We start from the raw sequence: 18,946 nt of genomic DNA, 5'->3' as shown, positions 1-18,946 counted from the left end.
ATCATTAGTATACTGACAGCACTTCATGCCAAAGCATTATATGACCTCTCCCAGCAACTTCATGTAGGTATTACCTAATAGAGGGAACAGGTTTGAGACCTGAAGGATACCACACAGCAAAGACTATGACACTGAGCAGTATTTACCCAGCACCATCCTCACATTTTCTGCAAATACTAAATCAGGTCAGACAGTGCAACAGGACGTCATAATTAATAGAATCAAAATTCACTGAAAGGTTCAGAAAGGTGAATAAAGCTTCAATCCCCTTATCCCCAGTGTAGTCATCTGCCAAGGTGATCAAAGTAGGCATCATCCCACATCCTGTCTGAAAGCCTTTTTGAAATGGGTTCAGATAAACAGTGCCATCTGAGACTGTTTGGAGCTGTACCATCACTACCTTCTCAACTACAATAGCAACTGAAATGATTAAGAAGCAAGTAAAGGCTGTGAAAAATTGGAGTCTACCTGGTCCAGATGAACTGCACAGATTTTGGTTAAAGCATCTAACAAGTCTCCACCAACGTAGAGCAATGCAATGTAATCACTTACTTTAAAATTCTACAACTGAAGGCTGAATGACAACAAGCTGCACATTTGATAATAAAAGATCATCAAAAGGGCAATGAACCCAGTAATTATCAACCAATTACATACTTTCCAACAATGATCAAGCTCCTCACAGGAGTACTTGCAAGATCAATATATAATTACTTAACTAAAAGCTCCCTATACCCAAATGAACAGAAAAGGAAGTTTAAAAAGTCCAGAGGCACAAAAGATCAGCTGCTTATTGATAAAATGATCCTGAAGAATGCAAAAAGAAGAAAAACAAACAAAACAAATCCAGCTGTGTGACTCATTGCCACACAGCTGGATTAACACCTGCCTAAAAATGTTTGCATTAGTAAAAACCTTCAGAAGTTCAAGAAAAACATGGAAAAATGGAAAATCGTCTTGTTGAAGAAATTGGGGAAGTTAGCATCAAAAGAGGAATATATTCACGAAGGCTTTCATGGCCGGGATCTAATGGTTGTTATGGGATTTTCGGGCTCTTTGGCCGTGTTCTGAAGGTTGTTCTTTCTAACCTTTTAACGGTCTCTGTGGCCGGCATCTTCAGAGGACAGGAGTAGCATTGTGCAAACTCTAAGCACAATGGCTACAGTGCCGAACACCAACATCTTGTAATTAAACTCACTATGGTAGCCCACTGGGATGCAGCAAAACCAGTATTAGTGCTGTAACTTAGTATTAGGTTATCTGGATCTTCCTCTCCTGTTATTTTGATGCTACTTCTGTATGTGATACTACCAATGCTAGACTAACCTTGCCCTGCATCTGGAGTATCTTGCAATTACAACAATTACACACACAAAATATGATGCAAGTGTGTATTGGTCTACAAGAAGCACTATCACAACAGATATGTATTAGCCACTGGGTAAAACAAGGGTGCATTTTAGCACCATTTCTTTTTAATTTCTTTATAAACAGCTTGATCCCGCAAATGGTTTCCCCCTCTTTTTTCTCCCCAGCCATAGGCTGCAGGAAGATCTCAATGCTGCTTTATGTTGATGATCTGGTTTTGCTATCCCTGAACAAAACTGGTCTTAAAAGAATGCTATCTCAATTTGGGCAGCTCCCTAAAGAGGAACGGCTACCGATCAACTACGCTAAGACAAAGATCATGGTCTATGGGAGGAGAGCCCCTAACAATAATTGCTCATTGGATGGGCATGAACAGGTACATTCTTTTAAATATTTGGGTATCTACTTTTGTGAGAAACTATCTTGGAAACAACATCTAAATGCCACTGTATTATTGAGCTCCAGATCGATAGAGAATCTAAAAATATTTTTTTATCGCAGAGGCAGCCAACTGATAAATCCTGCACTCAAGATGTTCACTGACAAAATCCTACCACAAACATTTTATGGAGCAGAATTATGGGGAGAAGCAGCTAAACCAAATTTGGAAATTTTGCAGAATAAATTCATGAGGCTGATACTGGGGCTCCCTCGGGGAATTCCCTCAGTGCATCTCAGAGCTGAGCTAGGCCTTCCCTCAATTGCCTCTATAACTGATCTGACCTATTTTAGATACTGGCACAGATTGAACAACCTAGAGGACCTCTCCTTGACAAAGTGCTGCTGGCTAGAAAAACTACAGTTTGGTGGATGGGCACAACAGTGCTACCAAAAACTAAAAGCCTATAACCTCCCACTGGAAAAATTCCTCAGTCTAGGCCCCCCGGGACCTTAGAAACTGGATTCTCAACTTTGATGCCAGTCAGGACAGGGCTGTTATTGTTGGGTCCCATTTTTCCACCTGGTATTCCCACCCTCAGTTGAATCATGCAAAACCAAGTTACTTTGAGTCACTGACTTTTCCTTAGATCCATAGAGCATTAGAACTTAGATTTGGGCACATGACTACAGCATATCTTGAAGGGAGGTATGAAGGAATCCCAGAGGAGGAGTGGAAATGTCTCTATGGCTGCAATAAGATTGAGGATGTAACTCACTACTTAAAATCCCAGAGAAAGATTTCTGTCTCCCATTATTCAGCTGTATCCCAACTGTACTTCAATGGAAACAATAGTAAGACTACTTGCTGATACACAGCTGTATATTATGTACTCTGTTGCACAATTTGCTCTGGCAGCTAAGAAGTTGAGGCTTCAATTTGTTAAGGTTCATAATGTTACATAAATGTTGAATATAGTGACTTTGATATTACAGTAGTGCCTCACTTTACGATTGACCCGCATTATGACGAATCTTTTTTGCGATCGCAAAATGATGGTCTAAATGGGGGAATTTCGCTTTGCGATGATCGGTTCCCTGCTTCGGGAACCGATTCTTCGCAAAACAATGTTTTTCTAACAGCTGATCAGTGGTTTCAAAATGGCCATCAGGTAATTAAAATGGTTCTCCGCTGTGTTTAGGGATGGATTACTCACTATACAGGCAGCAAAAATCGCCGCCGTATGGAGGATCTTCGCTGGACTGTACGTTTTTACCCCACTGGAACGCATTAAATGGATTTCAATGGGGTTTTTTAAATTTCACTTTATGATGTTTTCGCTTAATGGCAATTTTTCTGGAATGGATTATCATCATTAAGTGAGGCACCACTGTATACAATATGCCACCATTTCCAGAATGGGTTTATTGACCTCTTGAGCCATCCTTTTGTTTTAACTGTTTCTATGTAAGTCTGCCTTTGTAAAGGCCTATGGCCAGAAACCATAAAGGTACTGTCTCTCTATCTCTATCTCTGTGTGTGTGTGTGTGTGTGTCGCTACCAATGCTATGATTTTACTGTAGTACTAGTGTTATGTTTACATGTTGAGTGAATACTTGACTTGGTGTTACTTGAATGTGTTTGATTATTTATTTATTGTATTTATGTGCTGCTTCCACTGAGACTCAATACAGCTTACAAAACAGTTTAAAAATAATAGAAAACTAAAATGAAATGAATTACAAATGTTCAAATAGGATTAAATTAATTATATTGAAATTAAAATGGTTTACAATATTTGATGAAAAATATCTACATCATTTTACCTTTAAAAAGAAAACTAACATATTATGTAAAATCCAACTGTTTGAGACACTTCCAAAGTCCTGCCTGAATAAAAAAAAAGTTTGCCTGCCACTTGAAGGATAGCAGAGAGGGGGCAAGCCTAGCCTCTCTTCGCAAGCAGTTCCAGAGCCTGGGTGTGAACAATTAGACGGTCCTCTCTTGAGTCCCCACTAAACTGGCCTCTGAAGTTGGTGGGACTGTGAGAAGGGTCTCTGCAGCAGACTTTAAAGCAGAAGCAGGCTTGTATGGGAAAACAGGTCTGTCAGACAGCCCAGACCTAAGCTATATAACACTGCACATCATTATGAATTGTGCCTGGAAATAGACCAGTAGCCATGTAGCTATTGTAGGGTGAGGTTATGCATTATCTGTACCTAGAGTCAGTGTACAGGCAACTGAAGTTTTCAAACACTCATCAAATCTAGTCAGGATGTAACCACAGCATGTGTCACTATGGCCAAGTTTGACATGTCCAAGACTTTGTGCAAGTGACAGTTTTTTGTAGCAAAATATAGCCACACATGAGGCTATATTTGGATGTTTATTTCATTTATTGTGAGCCACATGGTTTATTGTGGAAAAATCGGCACATAAAATATAAATGATTTATTTAGCTAGCTAACTACTTCCCATACTATTTTGCCCATCCATAATATAAATTGAGGAACCTATGTTTTGTGTCTTAGTGATGTTTGATGCAAGACTAGTTGGGAGAAAACTTGTTTGCAGCCACAGCTAGCAAACTTCTTACCATGGGAAAATATGTTGGCGCCCTGTCCCTGTCTTTCAGTTTGCCACCAATACTTTTTCTATTCAGATTGGCATTAAGTCTGCCATGGCTTGAATTTATAGATGAGTTTTAATCTTCTTTCTCTGTTATATATTGGACTTTTGTTTTAAAGTTGTCAGAAACCATCTTTCAACACTGTGCCTAATCAGTCAGTGAATGAAGATAACAAAGTGTACAATGTGAAGCTACCTGAACGGGGTAACTGGGAAGACTCTAACAATGTTTATTTCAATAAACATCAGACAGAATTAGAAAACTTGTTTTAAGAAAACTGCAAAATATGATGAATGGAATGGTTAGAATCCAAAAGATATTTCTACAGCAGTCATTAAAAACAATGCCACTGCTCATAACCTACAGTTTAGAACATCTAGGCCTCTTCTAGCTACTACAAAGTAGTCAAAAAAGTGTATGTGTGGGGTTTTGTGTGTGTTTTTTTTTTTGCTGCAATCTTCTGAAAAATAATATGTAAATTCCATCCCTCAAAGAACTGTAGATAAAATATGCCTAAGGCCAAGGCAGAATCATCATCTCCTCCATCATGCCTCCAATCCAAAATCTAATTAGTACTGGAGTGGTGTGAAACATGTACAAATTTCATTGCAAAACTGTACAATTGGCTGATGAACACAAGGTGGTGCTGCAGCTGAAGTTGATATAGGCTACTTACTTGACTTTCTTTAATAACTGTTACTCAGAGCTCCATTAAAACCAGCATTCGGCTACCACAAACACAAGCATCAAGTTCCTCTTTACATCCAACATATACAGAAACACTGAAGGTCTCCCTTAACACCTCAGAATTCCACACAAGTATCAGAAGTTTAGGAAAAATTCCTTTGCTGCACCAACTAATTCAAGCACAAAGCTCTCTTTATCAGTAGAAGCAACTCCTGTACTAGACACATTTGAAGTATAGATGAACATTCCTTTCACTTAACATTAATCACCTCCCAGCACTACGTTTAATCACAAATATAGGATACAACTTGAACTTCACCAATAATAAGCAAATTTTCAAAGGAAGGAGTGGGAATAAACCCACCCTGTTCCCTTATCTGAACCATACTGATCTGATGTCCCGTGGGAAGGGGGCAGGAAAATGGATGATCACTGTACTGCATTAGTGATTGTTAGTATGTTCTCTGTTAACATACTAACTCCCTGGAAAAGACCCTGATGTTGGGAAAATGTGAAGGCAGGAGGAGAAGGGGACGACAGAGGCCGAGATGCTGGACGATGTCACCAAAGCGACCAACATGAATTTGACCAAATTCATGTTTGGTGAATGGAATGGCAGTGGAAGACAGGAGGGCCTGGCGTGCTCTGGTCCATGGAGTCACGAAGAGTCGGACATGACTTAACGACTAAACAACAAAAACACCTGACAGTGTCGGGGTTTTTTTTCTTCCAAATTCAATACATGGAAAAGTGTGAAACGCTAGTTATTTTACAATATTTTGGCTTATCATTGTGTATCACAGTGGCCATTCAGTTTACAAAGGGCATGCAAAATTATCTTCAGCTCTGTGAACACAGATTATACAAAGAACATCAGACCTAACTCAAGATAATAAAAAATAGACATATTAGATAAACCAACAACACTGTAAACAATTTTTATATTTGCAATCCGCTTTCGCAAATTAGAGCCACAGACTCAGATACTGTAGTTATTGCTCTGGAGATAGCCTATATTAGCACAATTTCCAGTTCAGCACAATCAAACCCAGAGCTCATGTAGCTCAGTCACACTTTTAGGTTATTTCTGCATGGTTCCATTTCCTTTGTATTGACATTATTCAATAATATGGAGAATCCAAACAATACTCTTACAGGATTCTACCATTAAAAAAAAAAATCTCATTTCAGTTGTATGCTAAAATGTGAGGAAGCAAATTTGGAAAACAAATGCCATTGCCCTAATACTGAACACTGAACAATCAAACAGCTAGGTCAGCTTGTCTGCAAGGAGACAAGAATCAATTCAAGTGCCAACGCAAGTAGCGTTAGTACTTGGAAGAAGCATTAAGTGTTCAAAATTTTGAGATGAAGGGAGTCCAAAAGTGTTGCCCTAAAAAAAGTCCTGTTAAAAGGTGCCTCAGAGAGCTGTATGAAAAGCAAATGTATACAGTGGTGCCCCGTAAGGCGAATGTAATTCATTCCGCAAGAAGCGCTGTCTTGCAAAAAAAATCATCTTGCGAGGTTCCCTATGGGAACCCTATGGTGCCGTCTTGCGAGGCACCATAGCAATCGCAAAAACCAATTGTCTTGCGGGTTTTTCACCCTGTGAGGCATTCGTCTTGCGAGGCACCACTGTAACTGGAAACATACTCTGTGAGGATTGTTTATATTGTAAAACCAAAACAACTTGCATATTTTGGTACAAACAGAACTGATAAGGCAAATGTAGTTGATTAAGTTTCTCAACAAGTTTTCGTGATGAAAAAGGAAAATAACAAAATGCTTACATTATGTGAGGAGAGACAACAGAAAAAAATGGAAAGCATTTTACATTGCTGCTTGAGTTACGTTTACCTATAATATTAATTTTAAAAAAATACCACAAAATAGATGTGAAAATCGGTGTTGAACAAATGAAAATAACCATATATTGTACAGAAGAAGCTTTTACAAAACAATGAAAAGGATAAATAGATAAATGTTATTTTAAGTAGTTTGTTTCTTGATAAGCAATTAGAAAAAAAGCAAAAGTAGTGTTCATTTTATAAAGATTTAGCCTCATAATAATTAATAATTGTCTAATTTAATGAGGTGACAATGGGGAGTATGAACTCATATAATATTTTATAGACATTATGAATGAAATACCGTATTTGCCGGCGTACAAGACGACTGGGCGTATAAGATGAACCCCCAACATTTCCACTCAAAATATAAAGTGGACGGCTCTGCTGCGGCGCCGGCAGCAGCTTCCCGGGGCTCTGCCCAGGCCCACCCTGGAAGTTCATGGCTGACGACAAGGAGGGTGAGGAGGAGGGGAAGTGGCTGGGCGGGCCCAAGGAGGAGGGGAAGCGGCTCTCTGGCGGCCGGCGGGCGAGAGGGCAGCTGGCTCTGCGGCAAGGAGGGCGAGGAGGGGAAGCGGCTGGGTAGGTGGCGGCAGCAGAGGAGGATGAGAGGAAGCGGCTCTCTGGGGGCGGGCGTGAGCAGCTGGCTCAGCAGCGCGGGGTGGCGGGCAGCCCAGTGGCAGGCTCTGGCCATTCAGGCATGGCCGGCTCTGCTTTCCTTCCTCCATCCGAACCAACCGCCTGCCTTCCTCCCCGGCTGGAGCAGCCCTGCGCCACTCACTCAACGGCAGCGGCAGTGGCTCCTTCCTGGCCCAACTGAAGTGCACTCGGCATATAAGACGACCCTTCCACTTGGAGGCATGTTTTTAGGCCAAAAAAGTCACTTTATACGCCGGCAAATATGGTATCTAAATGTACTGCATTGTCTAAATATGGTGCCAATGAAAATGCTTCATCTAGAAAATGGTACTCCAACAGTGGGGGCTACCCTAGAGTCTGGCTAATCTAGCTGATTGCTACCCCAGCTCATCAGTACTCAAGGACATTGCTTGTCCATGAGAAAGCTAAAGTTCTATGTCAGATTGTTTTGGCTAAAACAAAACATCAACAGGTATCTAAATAGAGAATTCTATCATGTTTGCAGAACATCTCCCAAAGGATGCAGACAGCCGTTTTTACAAAAAGGTAGCATTCCCTGCTTGTAGTGGAGCACGAAAGACACAGACCGATTGAGAGCAGCCAGGATATTGCCATGGGAATAACATTGTTGTTTGTTGTTGTTTAGTCGTTAAGTCATGTCCAACTCTTCGTGACCCCATGGACCAGAGCACGCCAGGCCCTCCTGTCTTCCACTGCCTCCTGGAGTTTGGTCAAATTCATGTTGGTAGCTTTGATGACACTGTCCAACCATCTCGTCCTCTGTCATCCCCTTCTCCTCTTGCCTTCACATTTTCCCAACATCAGGGTTTTTCCCAGGGAGTCTTCTCTTCCCATAAGATGGCCAAAGTATTGGAGCCTCAGCTTCAAGATCTGTCCTTCCAGTGAGCACTCAGGTTGATTTCCTTCAGAACGGAGGGCATAACATAGCTAAAAGCAAAAGGGCTTGGTAAGAAAAATATTTTTCTCTGTGTTAATAACATGCTTAGAGCTAAGCAATGCTTTTGATTCTGTATATTTTTACTTTTACGTTTAAATGCTTTTTCATGCCTATCACTGAAAACTATAAGGGTTTTAGCTTTTTATGATTTTATTTTTAAGAACTTTGAGGTGTTATAGAGATGTATTCCCTGCCTTTACAGGCTATGAGCTCCTGTGTTTTAATAATTTTGTTTTTTGATGCATACACAGCTTGAATTATGCCTGTAACCTAAGTTTCAGTAATTTTTTACAAGTTGCAAGGATATATTTTAAGTAAACCTACAGTATTTTAAGCTTACCATTTTATATGTCTGTATGACTTTTAGATTTAAACATATTTGCCTATAGTTTATTCCTCATAACTTGATAACTTATATTTTCAAGACTGTCTTTGATAAATTTTGGATTTGCTATTTTCAAGCATGGAACCTAGAAATGATGTAAATAAATATAACTTGCATAGAATTAACAAATTATGGAGTGGTCTAGAATTATTGCAACAATGAAGACACTTATGATACTCAGAGGAGTTTTAGAAACAGCTTGTAACTGATTATTTGGTTTCATTCTAGTATTAACCCTTTACTGGGATGTCAATTATGACAAATCATAGAATCTGTTCTCTTCACTGGGAGGTCTGTAAAACTTCGTAGGACTCCTGGGGGAATCAGTTATCCAAATAAGAATCTGACAACTTAAACTATATCTGATAAAGAGACCTTTATCAGCTGAAGGCCTCAGTCCTATATACATTTTCCATAAGTGAATGACTCCTCCCTCTGAGAAAACATGGCTAAGATTGTGCCTAGAAAGATGAGCAATGCAAGTGTATTGTGGGAAACACAGGCCTAAACCCAATTTTAATCTTAGCTAAACCCACTAAGATCAATGGGTCTTTTACAACACTAATGAAAATCTCATTGACTGCAATGGGAGTGCATTATTTGAGAACAGAACTAGACTTGGAAGGGATCCCAACCATCATCTAGTCCAACTTCAATATCTTAGCTTTATTATACATTAAGTGCCATTTGAAATGACATTTTTTACCAAGTGGGAAAAGAATGATGGAAATGATCATCTCAGCATAGTTAAAGGACCACAGTGCACAGTGCAGAGTTTAGAAATAAATCATTAGGTATTAATTCATAGCCCTTCATTTATGACAACTTTCAACAAGCAATGTAAAATTCATTATTTTAATCATAAAATGCCAAGAATGTTAATTTTTTAATGATAATTAACCTTTCAAGTTATTTTATGTCACTACCTTTTATGGGTAATTGGGGCAGCTGACCATTTCTTGCTATTTTTTGTGATCATAAATGATATTTTATCTAACAGTTTAATGACTTCATTTTAACAGAGCTTATTTAGCAATTTTATAAATTTCTCTTCATGTTCTAATTTTGACCAGTTTTTTCTTTAATGATTCATCATTAACATATCTGTACTAGTATTACCTTCCAAGCTGTAATATTCTACTTTCAAGTTAATGCAGAAAACTATTCTTCACAGTTGATGTATTTGTGTTCCTGAATTTGCCACATTGAGTTTTGTGATTTTTACCTCCTCTTCACAACTTATCAATTAATTCACATTTTTTCATAGATGCCTATTTCCATCACTTTTAAAGTATCCAAAGAACTATGCAACAGTAAAGAGATTCAATCTAAGTACAGTGGTGCCTCACACAACGATGTTAATTGGTTCCAAAAAAATCAACGTTGTGTGAAACATCATTCTGTGAAACACCATTTCCCATAGGAATGCATTGAAAACCGGTTAATCCGTTCCAATTGGAACGGATTGCCGTCTTTAAGTGAAAAAACCCATAGGAAACATCGTTGAGTGAAACAATGTTTCCTCCATTGGAATGTATTGAAGCCGACTCAATACATTTCAATGGCTTTGCGAAGTCCTTTTTCGCTCCTGTAAAAGTGCCTTACAATGTTTGGAACAGGTTTTAAATGCTTGCAATGGTTAGCCCACCTCCTGAACCCTATGCAAACTTAATTTGATGTTGTTCTGAGTCGTCTTTAATTTTTGGTGATTTTTTGAATTTTCTCTCATTGGAATGCATTGGACGGAAAGTTCAATGCATTCCAATGAGAGAAAATTCAAAAAATCACCAAAAATTAAGGACGACTCAGAACAACACCAAATTAAGTTTGCATAGGGTTCAGGAGGTGGGCTAACGACTGCAAGCATTTAAAACCTGTTCCAAACATAGTAAGACCCTTAAAAATGAGCGAAAACGGAAGAGCTTCAAAAGCACTGAAGCCGGCTTCAGTGCTTTTGAAGTCCTTTCCGATGTCCCTTTTCGCTCATTTTTAAGTGCCTTACAATGTTTGGAACAGGTTTTAAATGCTTGCAATCGTTAGCCCACCTCCTGAACCCTATTCAAACTTAATTTGGTGTTGTTCTGAGTCGTCCTTAATTTTTGGTGATTTTTTGTTTTCCCTATTTAAATGCATTGAACTGTCCATTCAATTGATTTAAATGGAGAAAATAAAAAAATCACCAAAAATTAATGAAGACTCAGAACAAAACCAAATTAAGTTTGCACATGTTTCACAAGGTGCACTATGGAATCCATGCATTTAAAACAGGTTTCAAACATTTTAAGACACTTTTAAATGAGCAAAAAGGGACATCGTTAAGTGAAATTCCCCCATAGAGAACATCGTTAAACGATGGGGGAAATTCCTCAAAAAAAACCCATCGCTGTGTGAATTCATTGTTGTATGAAGCAATCGTTGTGCGAGGCACCATTGTACTAAAGTAATTTATTATATGTCTATATAATAAAAATACAGTTAGAAAAGCTCTCTTTTTATATATGAAAAGCATTACTATATTTCTATTATGAAGTGTTTAATGCAGATAGATGCAAAGATAATATTGTAAGGACAGTGAGATTTAAAGGTAGTTTAATTCAAATAGAAATCAGCGACAACTGAAGAGGCCTCTTACCGATTAGTATATTTGACACTGCTAACATATATTGACTATCATAAATCGAGATTCCTCATATATTCCTTTAATTTATGCAATAAATCTTTTCTGATTTATCATTTTTCATAGCTATGTTAACCACTGTATTTACATTTTGATTGAAATGTAAATACAGCCTTTGCATGCCTTTATACAGTATGTTGTTTTCTGACATTTTCTGTTACGATGACAACTCACCTTTTAAACCAGATGAAGATAAAACTGGAGAGGACACAGAAAGAAATCCTTGCAGTATTTTACAATTGTTTTTAGAGGTTTGTTATTTTGTTTAAAAGTGATTACTATACGGTATGTACCTATGAATATATAGTTTGCCCCACGCTTTTACAGGCAAGACTGCCCCTCTCTAGCAGGAGGGACAGGACAAGACTGATGGCTGGGGAGTGTCTTACTCATGCCTGTTATGCAAATGGCAAAGCTGGACTCACACAGATGACTGCGGCCATACCATGTCCTTTCAAAGCATTACATCTGTACTGAAGCTATACAAAGTTAGAAAGCTTCTAACTACATTAACCAGGTTAAGGAAGATACAAGGAAAATAAATCTCTTGGCAGCAAGTGCACAAGAAGTGGCAATGTATGTTAGAAGAGAAACAAAATCATAGGAGCTGTTTAGTTTCCTTTCCAAACAGTTGCCTCTCTCCCACAAATACTGCTTTTTCAAGACGTTCAGATGCAATGCATCAAAGAAGCCGGTTGAGGAAAACAATGAAAGACCTCACTATGCACATGCAACCTGTATTTGTTTCTAAAAAGAGCACCACCCTGCATCAGGCCACAGACTTCTTGTATGTGCCTGCTTGAAAATCTACCTGTTCTAAGTACACCAGAGTGGCTATATATCCACTAAAACTGAAATCAGCACAGCAGTGGGTTGGGCCCACTGAACCCAGTGGACCTTCTTCAGATTAAACATGCATGGGCTCAAACTGTAGGTCTGACAGATTACAAAGAGAAAGTAAACACTCAGACCTTTCCTACTGAAAGTGATACGGATTATCCACAGGTGGATCATGGTTTTCGTACTTTTTCAGACTTATTCACAAAAGCTTACACTAAAAAATATAAAAGTTAGCCTTTAAGGTGCCACCACATTCTTGTCATTTTTTACTTTTTATTTCTATTTTGTTTTTACCTATAATGCTTGCACAGATTAACACAGCTACCCCTTCTACAACTACATACTTGTTCTTGTTCTGGAATACTTTCCACATAAAAAATGGGGAAAGTGAAAGTAATTTTCTAAAGATTTTCTCTTTTTAATTTTAGGCAGGAATTACTTAGGTATTGACATAATTTTTTAATTTTAATTTTATAATTTGCCTTCTGAAGATTCCTGTTTGATGGTATTGTTCCTCTCGCTAATGTTTGGTCCTAGATAGTTCCACTTTCTGTAAAGGCTTCTTTTTGTTTCCTAGATTACAGCAGTCAGTCAGTATTCATATACTGAACTTAAAAATACCAATCAGATTTAATGAACATGAATGAAATCAACACAGAGTGTGATCATCATTATCTGAGAAGGAGCTACCAGCCGTTGCTCTCAAAACAACTGTGGAGAACTTGTCAGAGATGTGGGAAAGTTAGTATATCTTTATAAAAGTACTGCTTTATTGCAAGAAAAAATTCAGAAGCCAAGAGCCATACGGCTATGTGGAAGACACAAAATATTCTTCCTATTTGCAGTATAAACTAGGAATATCACGTAAAAAACCATCAGCCTAGACACACCTCAAAATCCATGTCTCTATTGCTTCACATAACCAACCCCAGCCTGAAATACTGTATGTTTCACCACTAAGAATCAAAGCTAAATTTCTGTGTTCTTCTAAGAAAAAAATCTGTGTATTTGTGAAGACTAAAAAATGTGTTGTACTGTTCATCAAGATTTACAGGTAGAATTGGTTTGTGAAAGGGAAAGAGTAAAACATAGATCTGTACAAATAAAGTTGTTCTCCAGGACCCACATATCTTTATACTAGTTGTGTGTTTTTAGGCTTGACATGAACATGTTAAAAGCATCTGCAAAAATCTATGTGAATAGTTTTTACAAAATGCATATTAAACAACATAAGAATTTAAGCTACTTCCGCATTGTCCAAAACACACACACACCAATATTTTCCCTGGCAATTAAGGTTTTTCTTCCTTATAATACAAGGTGACTACTAAATTAACTTACTACAAACAGGCACATATCTATCAAGCATGCTAATGTATACAGTATCTTCACACCAAAACAGCTACTCTGTTTTTGATATTCTCTCTAAACAAACATAATAAAGAGAAATCTTAACAGGTCCTGATGATACCTTATTGCAAAATATTTTTTAAATTATCAGAGGGCCTTTGTTACTGCTGCAAAAACCCAGCTTGTTGTGTGGCACATTTCCCCCCTGCTCTTATTCTAATGATACACATTCAATTACTACAGAAAAGAAAAGAGTCAAATCAGAAACATCTGTAGTTTGCCATATAATTACTGATTCTTCCCCATGGAGACTGACCTTTGTAACACCGATACAAGACCTGAAAGGCTAAAATAACAGAGGATATTCACAAGGTTTAAAATGTGTAACATGATTACAAGGAATTAAAATAGACACTGTTATTTTCCATCTTGGTTTATGTTAACATAAGCGTGGACTTTATGATCTTGCGTTTAATCTCTGTGCTCAGTATGTAGTAGCTGAATTTACTCACTATTAGGGGGATTCACAAGCTGCTAAAATGCAATGTTTTGATTATATAATAAAGTCAAACCCTGCATTTGAGGCTGTTATGCAGCCATTACTTTTACCTGTAATAGGAATCTTTTCCACCAGGCTTTCTTCCTTGCTCTCATCTTCACACCAGCTTGTGACTTCTGTATCTGAACGCAGACAATAATGAAGCACATTTCAAAGTCACAGTGATCATACCAGTTTGTTTTCTTTTTAAGCCCCATTCCCTTTAATTTTTCATTTTTGTTATCTCTTGTTTATTGATCTAAACTGTCCATTACAGTTCTTTACAAAAGGACCCTACTGTGAACTTCAGTCAAATATGCGGCTACTCTCTGTGTGCAGCTGGCAAAGAAAACAGTAAACTGGCCAAATACCTTGAATAGTTTGGGTCTCCGGCTTTTTAAAGAAAAGACAGCTATAACTTCGCCATCTTGGCCATTAATCCAAAAGCAATATTTGATACACATAAAAACCACTAAACTCACAAAATTAATTTAAATCATAAAGTTTTGTAATGATAAATATCTACCAAGACAACCTAAATAGAGTTGCATATGCTTACTATGTAAAGAAGTCTGTATTCTAATTGCTTGTCTCTTTTGGCCTTTGATGAGAGGACATACTGAGCAAATCACCATCTCCTGCTCCTAAATCAAATTGCTTCCTTTAGCAAAACAAATTCATCTAACAAATCCATTTTTTGAAAATAAATTTCAAAAATCCAACACATGCTTTTCTCGGTATGGGGCGTCTTACTTCTAAGGGTGGGGAAGATCTATCTGTGCTTCCTCTATAACTAACAAGCTACAAATATATACATATATTTTTCCATCAGTGTTTCTGTAGAGAAATGTATATTACAACCTACAGACATTTTCTCCATATAATATATTTTAATGGGACAACAACACAGGAACTACAGCCTGACAATCCCAGGGGAAATTCTGGAGCAGATTATAAGGTGGTCACTCTCCAAGCACCTTGAAAACAATGCAGTAATAACTAGAGGCCAACACTGATTTGTCAAGAAAAAATCCAGACTATTCTCTCATTTTTTGATCAGGTAACTTCCCTGGCAGACAGTGTGAATGCTGTCAAGGTAATATGTCTTGACTTCAGTAAAGCCTTTGACAAAGTGCTCCATGATATTTTCATTAGCAAGTTTACTAGATACGGGCTGGATAGAACAACTATCAGATGGATACACTGTTGGTTGCATAATCATACTCAGAGAGTGCTTATCAATGGTTCCTTCTCAAACTGAAAGGAGGTAACAAGTGGGGTACTAGGAGGCTCATTCCTGGGCCCAGTGCTGCTCAATAGATGAGGGGGTGCAGGGAACACTTATCAAGTTTGCAGATGACACAAAATTGAGTAGAATAGTTAATACCCTGGAAGCCAGATACAACATTCAAAAAGGTCTTGATAGGCTTAAGCATTGGGTTGAAAAGACAAGATGAAATTTAACAGGAATAAATGCAAAATTCTACACCTAGGAAAAATAAACAAAATGCACAGTTACTAGATGGGTTAGAGCAATGGAGCAGTTAAAGGACTGTTTTGAACAAACGAATTGGGAAGTTTTTGACCATCCTGATCTGGAAGAACATACAGCTGCAGTGTTAGGGTATATGGCACACTGTATTGACACGGTCACAGTGGATAAACGTATCCGGGTTTATCCCAATCAAAAACCTTGGATGACCGGGAAGGTTAGACGCCTGTTGTATGCTAGAAATAAGGCTTTTAAGTCTGGGGATGATCTAGACTACAGTGCAGCAAGAACGAATTTGAGGAGAGGCCGAATACAAGAGGAGAATTGAAGACTGCTTTCTCAGCAATAACATGAGGCAAGTTTGGCAGGGGGTTCAACAACTGACAAACTACAAAGCAAAAAAGGTTTCCTCGGGCGGAGGTGTGGAGGTGGCTGAGGAGTTGAACAACTTTTTTGCTCGATTCGAGATCAATCAAACTGAAACTGTTCGTTTGCCATCATTTACTCAGCAGAGTCCCCCCTTCATTGTGAATGAGCAGGATGTGAGACAGACTATGAAAGTGGTTAACTCCAGAAAAGCAGCTGGACCCGACTTAATTCCTGGTCGGGTGGTAAAAGACTGTGCTGATCAGCTAGCCGGGATATGGACTGTAATTTTTAATCGATCCCTGACACTATGCGCAGTTCCCGTCTGTCTCAAGGCTTCCGTCATCATTCCACTGCCTAAAAAGTTGCCTACAAACAGTCCGAATGACTACAGGCCGGTGGCACTAACTTCAATTTTAATGAAGTGCTTTGAGCAGTTAGTTCGGAAATATATTATCTCCTGCCTTCCTGATCCCTTTGATGGGCTTCAGTTTGCTTATAAAGAAAATAGATCAACCGAGGATGCGATCAATACTGTACTTTATACGGCTTTATCCCACTTGGAAACACAAGGGAATTATGTAAGAATGCTGTTTGCGGACTTTAGCTCTGCTTTTAACACCATTATACCCCACAGATTAATAGACAAACTTAAAGATCTTGATTTTCCAGATTCTATCTGTCTGTGGATTTTGGATTTTTTAACAAATTGTCCACAAAGGGTTAAACTGAATGACTACATCTCTACTGACAAGATACTCAGCACTGGCACTCCACAAGGCTGTGTCCTTAGTCCACTACTGTTCTCCATTTATTCATCGGATTGCACCAATAACCATCCCAGTAATAGGATTATCAAATTTGCAGACAATACTACAGTAGTAGGACTTATCTCTGGGGATGATGAGTCTGCGTATCGGGACGAGGTATTACAGCTATCCCGCTGGTGCAAAAAAAACAATCTTTTATTTAACATCCAAAAAACCAAGGAATTCATAGTGGACTATAGGAAAAAAAGAGCAGACATTCAGCCACTGTATATAGATGGAGTTTGTGTGGAACAGGTGGTTGAATGTAAGTTTCTTGGGACTATCATAACAAATGACCTGACTTGGAGTGCAAACACCGCTGCGTTAATCAGGAAGGCACAACAACGGTTGTATTTTCTAAGGATTCTTAGAAAGCAACAATTGACTGAGAGTTTGTTGATCACCTTCTATCGGAGTTCGATTGAGAGCATATTATCCTACTGTCTCTGTGTATGGTTCACAAGCTGCACAGTGGCAGAGAAAAAGGCTATTCAAAGGGTGATTAAGACGGCCCAAAACATCATTGGCTGTTCACTCCCCTCTTTGGAAGAATTGTATAAGAACAGATGTAAGAGGAAGATATCTAACATACTGAAAGACTCCTCTCATCCGGGACATCAGCTCTTTAAACTATTACCATCAGGAAGGAGATTCAGGGTATTGAAAGCAAGGACAAGCAGACTCAAGAACAGTTTTTACCCAAGTGCAGTATTGAGTTTAAATGCGGGGCCATAGGTTTTTGGTGGAATTTTAATTGCTGAGAGAAAACGGGGTATCTATATTTGGATGGTGAAAGTTGTGTATATTTTAACTTTTTTTTGTAGTGTTGTCCAGTTTTACCTTGGGGAAGAGCACCTCATTTCGTTGCACCCACTTGTGAGCGCAATGACAAATAAATTTCTTATGTCTTATGTCTTATACTTGCTTCAGTAATAATAAATGAGAGAAGGATCCTGGAATTGTTGTAGATCACAAACTAAATAAGAGCCAATGGTACAATGCAGCTGCAAAAAAGTTTGCATTGAAAGAAGTATAATGTCCAAATCCTATGAAGTACTAGTTCCCCTCTATTTCGGCCCAATCTTGAGTATTGTGGCCTGATCTTAGTTGGCTTCATTTTAGTACTGTGTCCATTTCTGGACACCACAATCTTAAGAAGGATGGCAACAAACTCGAGCAAGTTCAGAAGAGGGTAACAAGGACAATCAGGGGACTGGAAACCAAGCCCTATGAGGAAAGACTGAAAGAACTGGGAATATTTAGCATTGAGAAAAGACAACTGAGGGTATATATGACAGCACTCTTCAAATATTTTAGAGAGTCATACAGAGGAGGAGCAGGACTTATTCTCAATCATCCCAGAGTGGAGGAGAAGTAACAATGCACTCAAATTACAGGAAGAGATTTTGGTTGAATATCAGGAAAAAATATCCTAACTGTTAGAGCAGTACAACATTAGAACCAATTACCTCAGGAGGTGCTGAGTGCTCCAGCACTGGAAGCATTCAAGAAAAAGTAGGACAACTATCTGTCCGATATACTTTTATTTGGATCCCTGCATTGAGCAGGGGTTGGACTCAATGGCCTTATAAACACCATTAGTCTATGACTCTATAATTCTAACACAGTATTTCAGTTCTAATTTATACCTGGAATAGGAAAGACATTAGTTTTTGAAAAACACAGAGGAAAACACCACTATAAGCCATAAACAAAAGCATTTCACTCAAATACACACATGTTTTCATCTCAGAGGGTTAGGGTTCCACAGCATCCATGGAGCTTTGAAAAAGCAAGGATTGTTCCATTTACTTCAACAGTTCAAAGTGCTCCACACATATAATCCTGCATTTAAACAACCTAATTGTTTCTTTCTGATCAGGTCCTCCATATTACTAATGGTCACTAAGTTTTATGCTGCTGTTCTCTGATAACACAGTCATGTTTTACTCTGGTTTTGGATAACTGTGACATAAATTTTA

The 18,946-nt window shown here is 38.4% G+C and overlaps 1 protein-coding gene and 1 long non-coding RNA gene across 8 annotated transcripts in view; one reads left to right on the top strand and one right to left on the bottom strand.

Moving 5' to 3' along the window:
• Window positions 1-18,946, bottom strand: part of KIZ (kizuna centrosomal protein) — a 108,647-nt gene that overhangs the window by 38,228 nt on the left and 51,473 nt on the right. For 5 of the 7 annotated variants that reach the window (XM_020790540.3, XM_072998440.2, XM_072998433.2 and 2 more), the window contains one exon: window positions 14,369-14,440. The exons of the other annotated variants lie outside the window; for them this stretch is intronic. In XM_020790540.3, the coding sequence (XP_020646199.3) occupies window positions 14,369-14,440 (72 nt within the window). The remainder of the gene's footprint in view (window positions 1-14,368; window positions 14,441-18,946) is intronic. 7 annotated transcript variants of the gene reach the window in all.
• On the top strand, window positions 1,635-2,016 carry LOC144588947 (uncharacterized). Its single transcript, XR_013544724.1, has 2 exons — window positions 1,635-1,744; window positions 1,870-2,016. It is a non-coding gene; the product is annotated as an uncharacterized LOC144588947 (long non-coding RNA).

The sequence above is a fragment of the Pogona vitticeps genome, chromosome 4 (assembly GCF_051106095.1).
Source record: "Pogona vitticeps strain Pit_001003342236 chromosome 4, PviZW2.1, whole genome shotgun sequence".
Taxonomy (NCBI): Eukaryota; Metazoa; Chordata; class Lepidosauria; order Squamata; family Agamidae; genus Pogona; species Pogona vitticeps.
The sequence above is the reverse complement of the archived record's forward strand: the minus strand, read 5'-3'. Positions and strand labels throughout refer to the sequence as shown.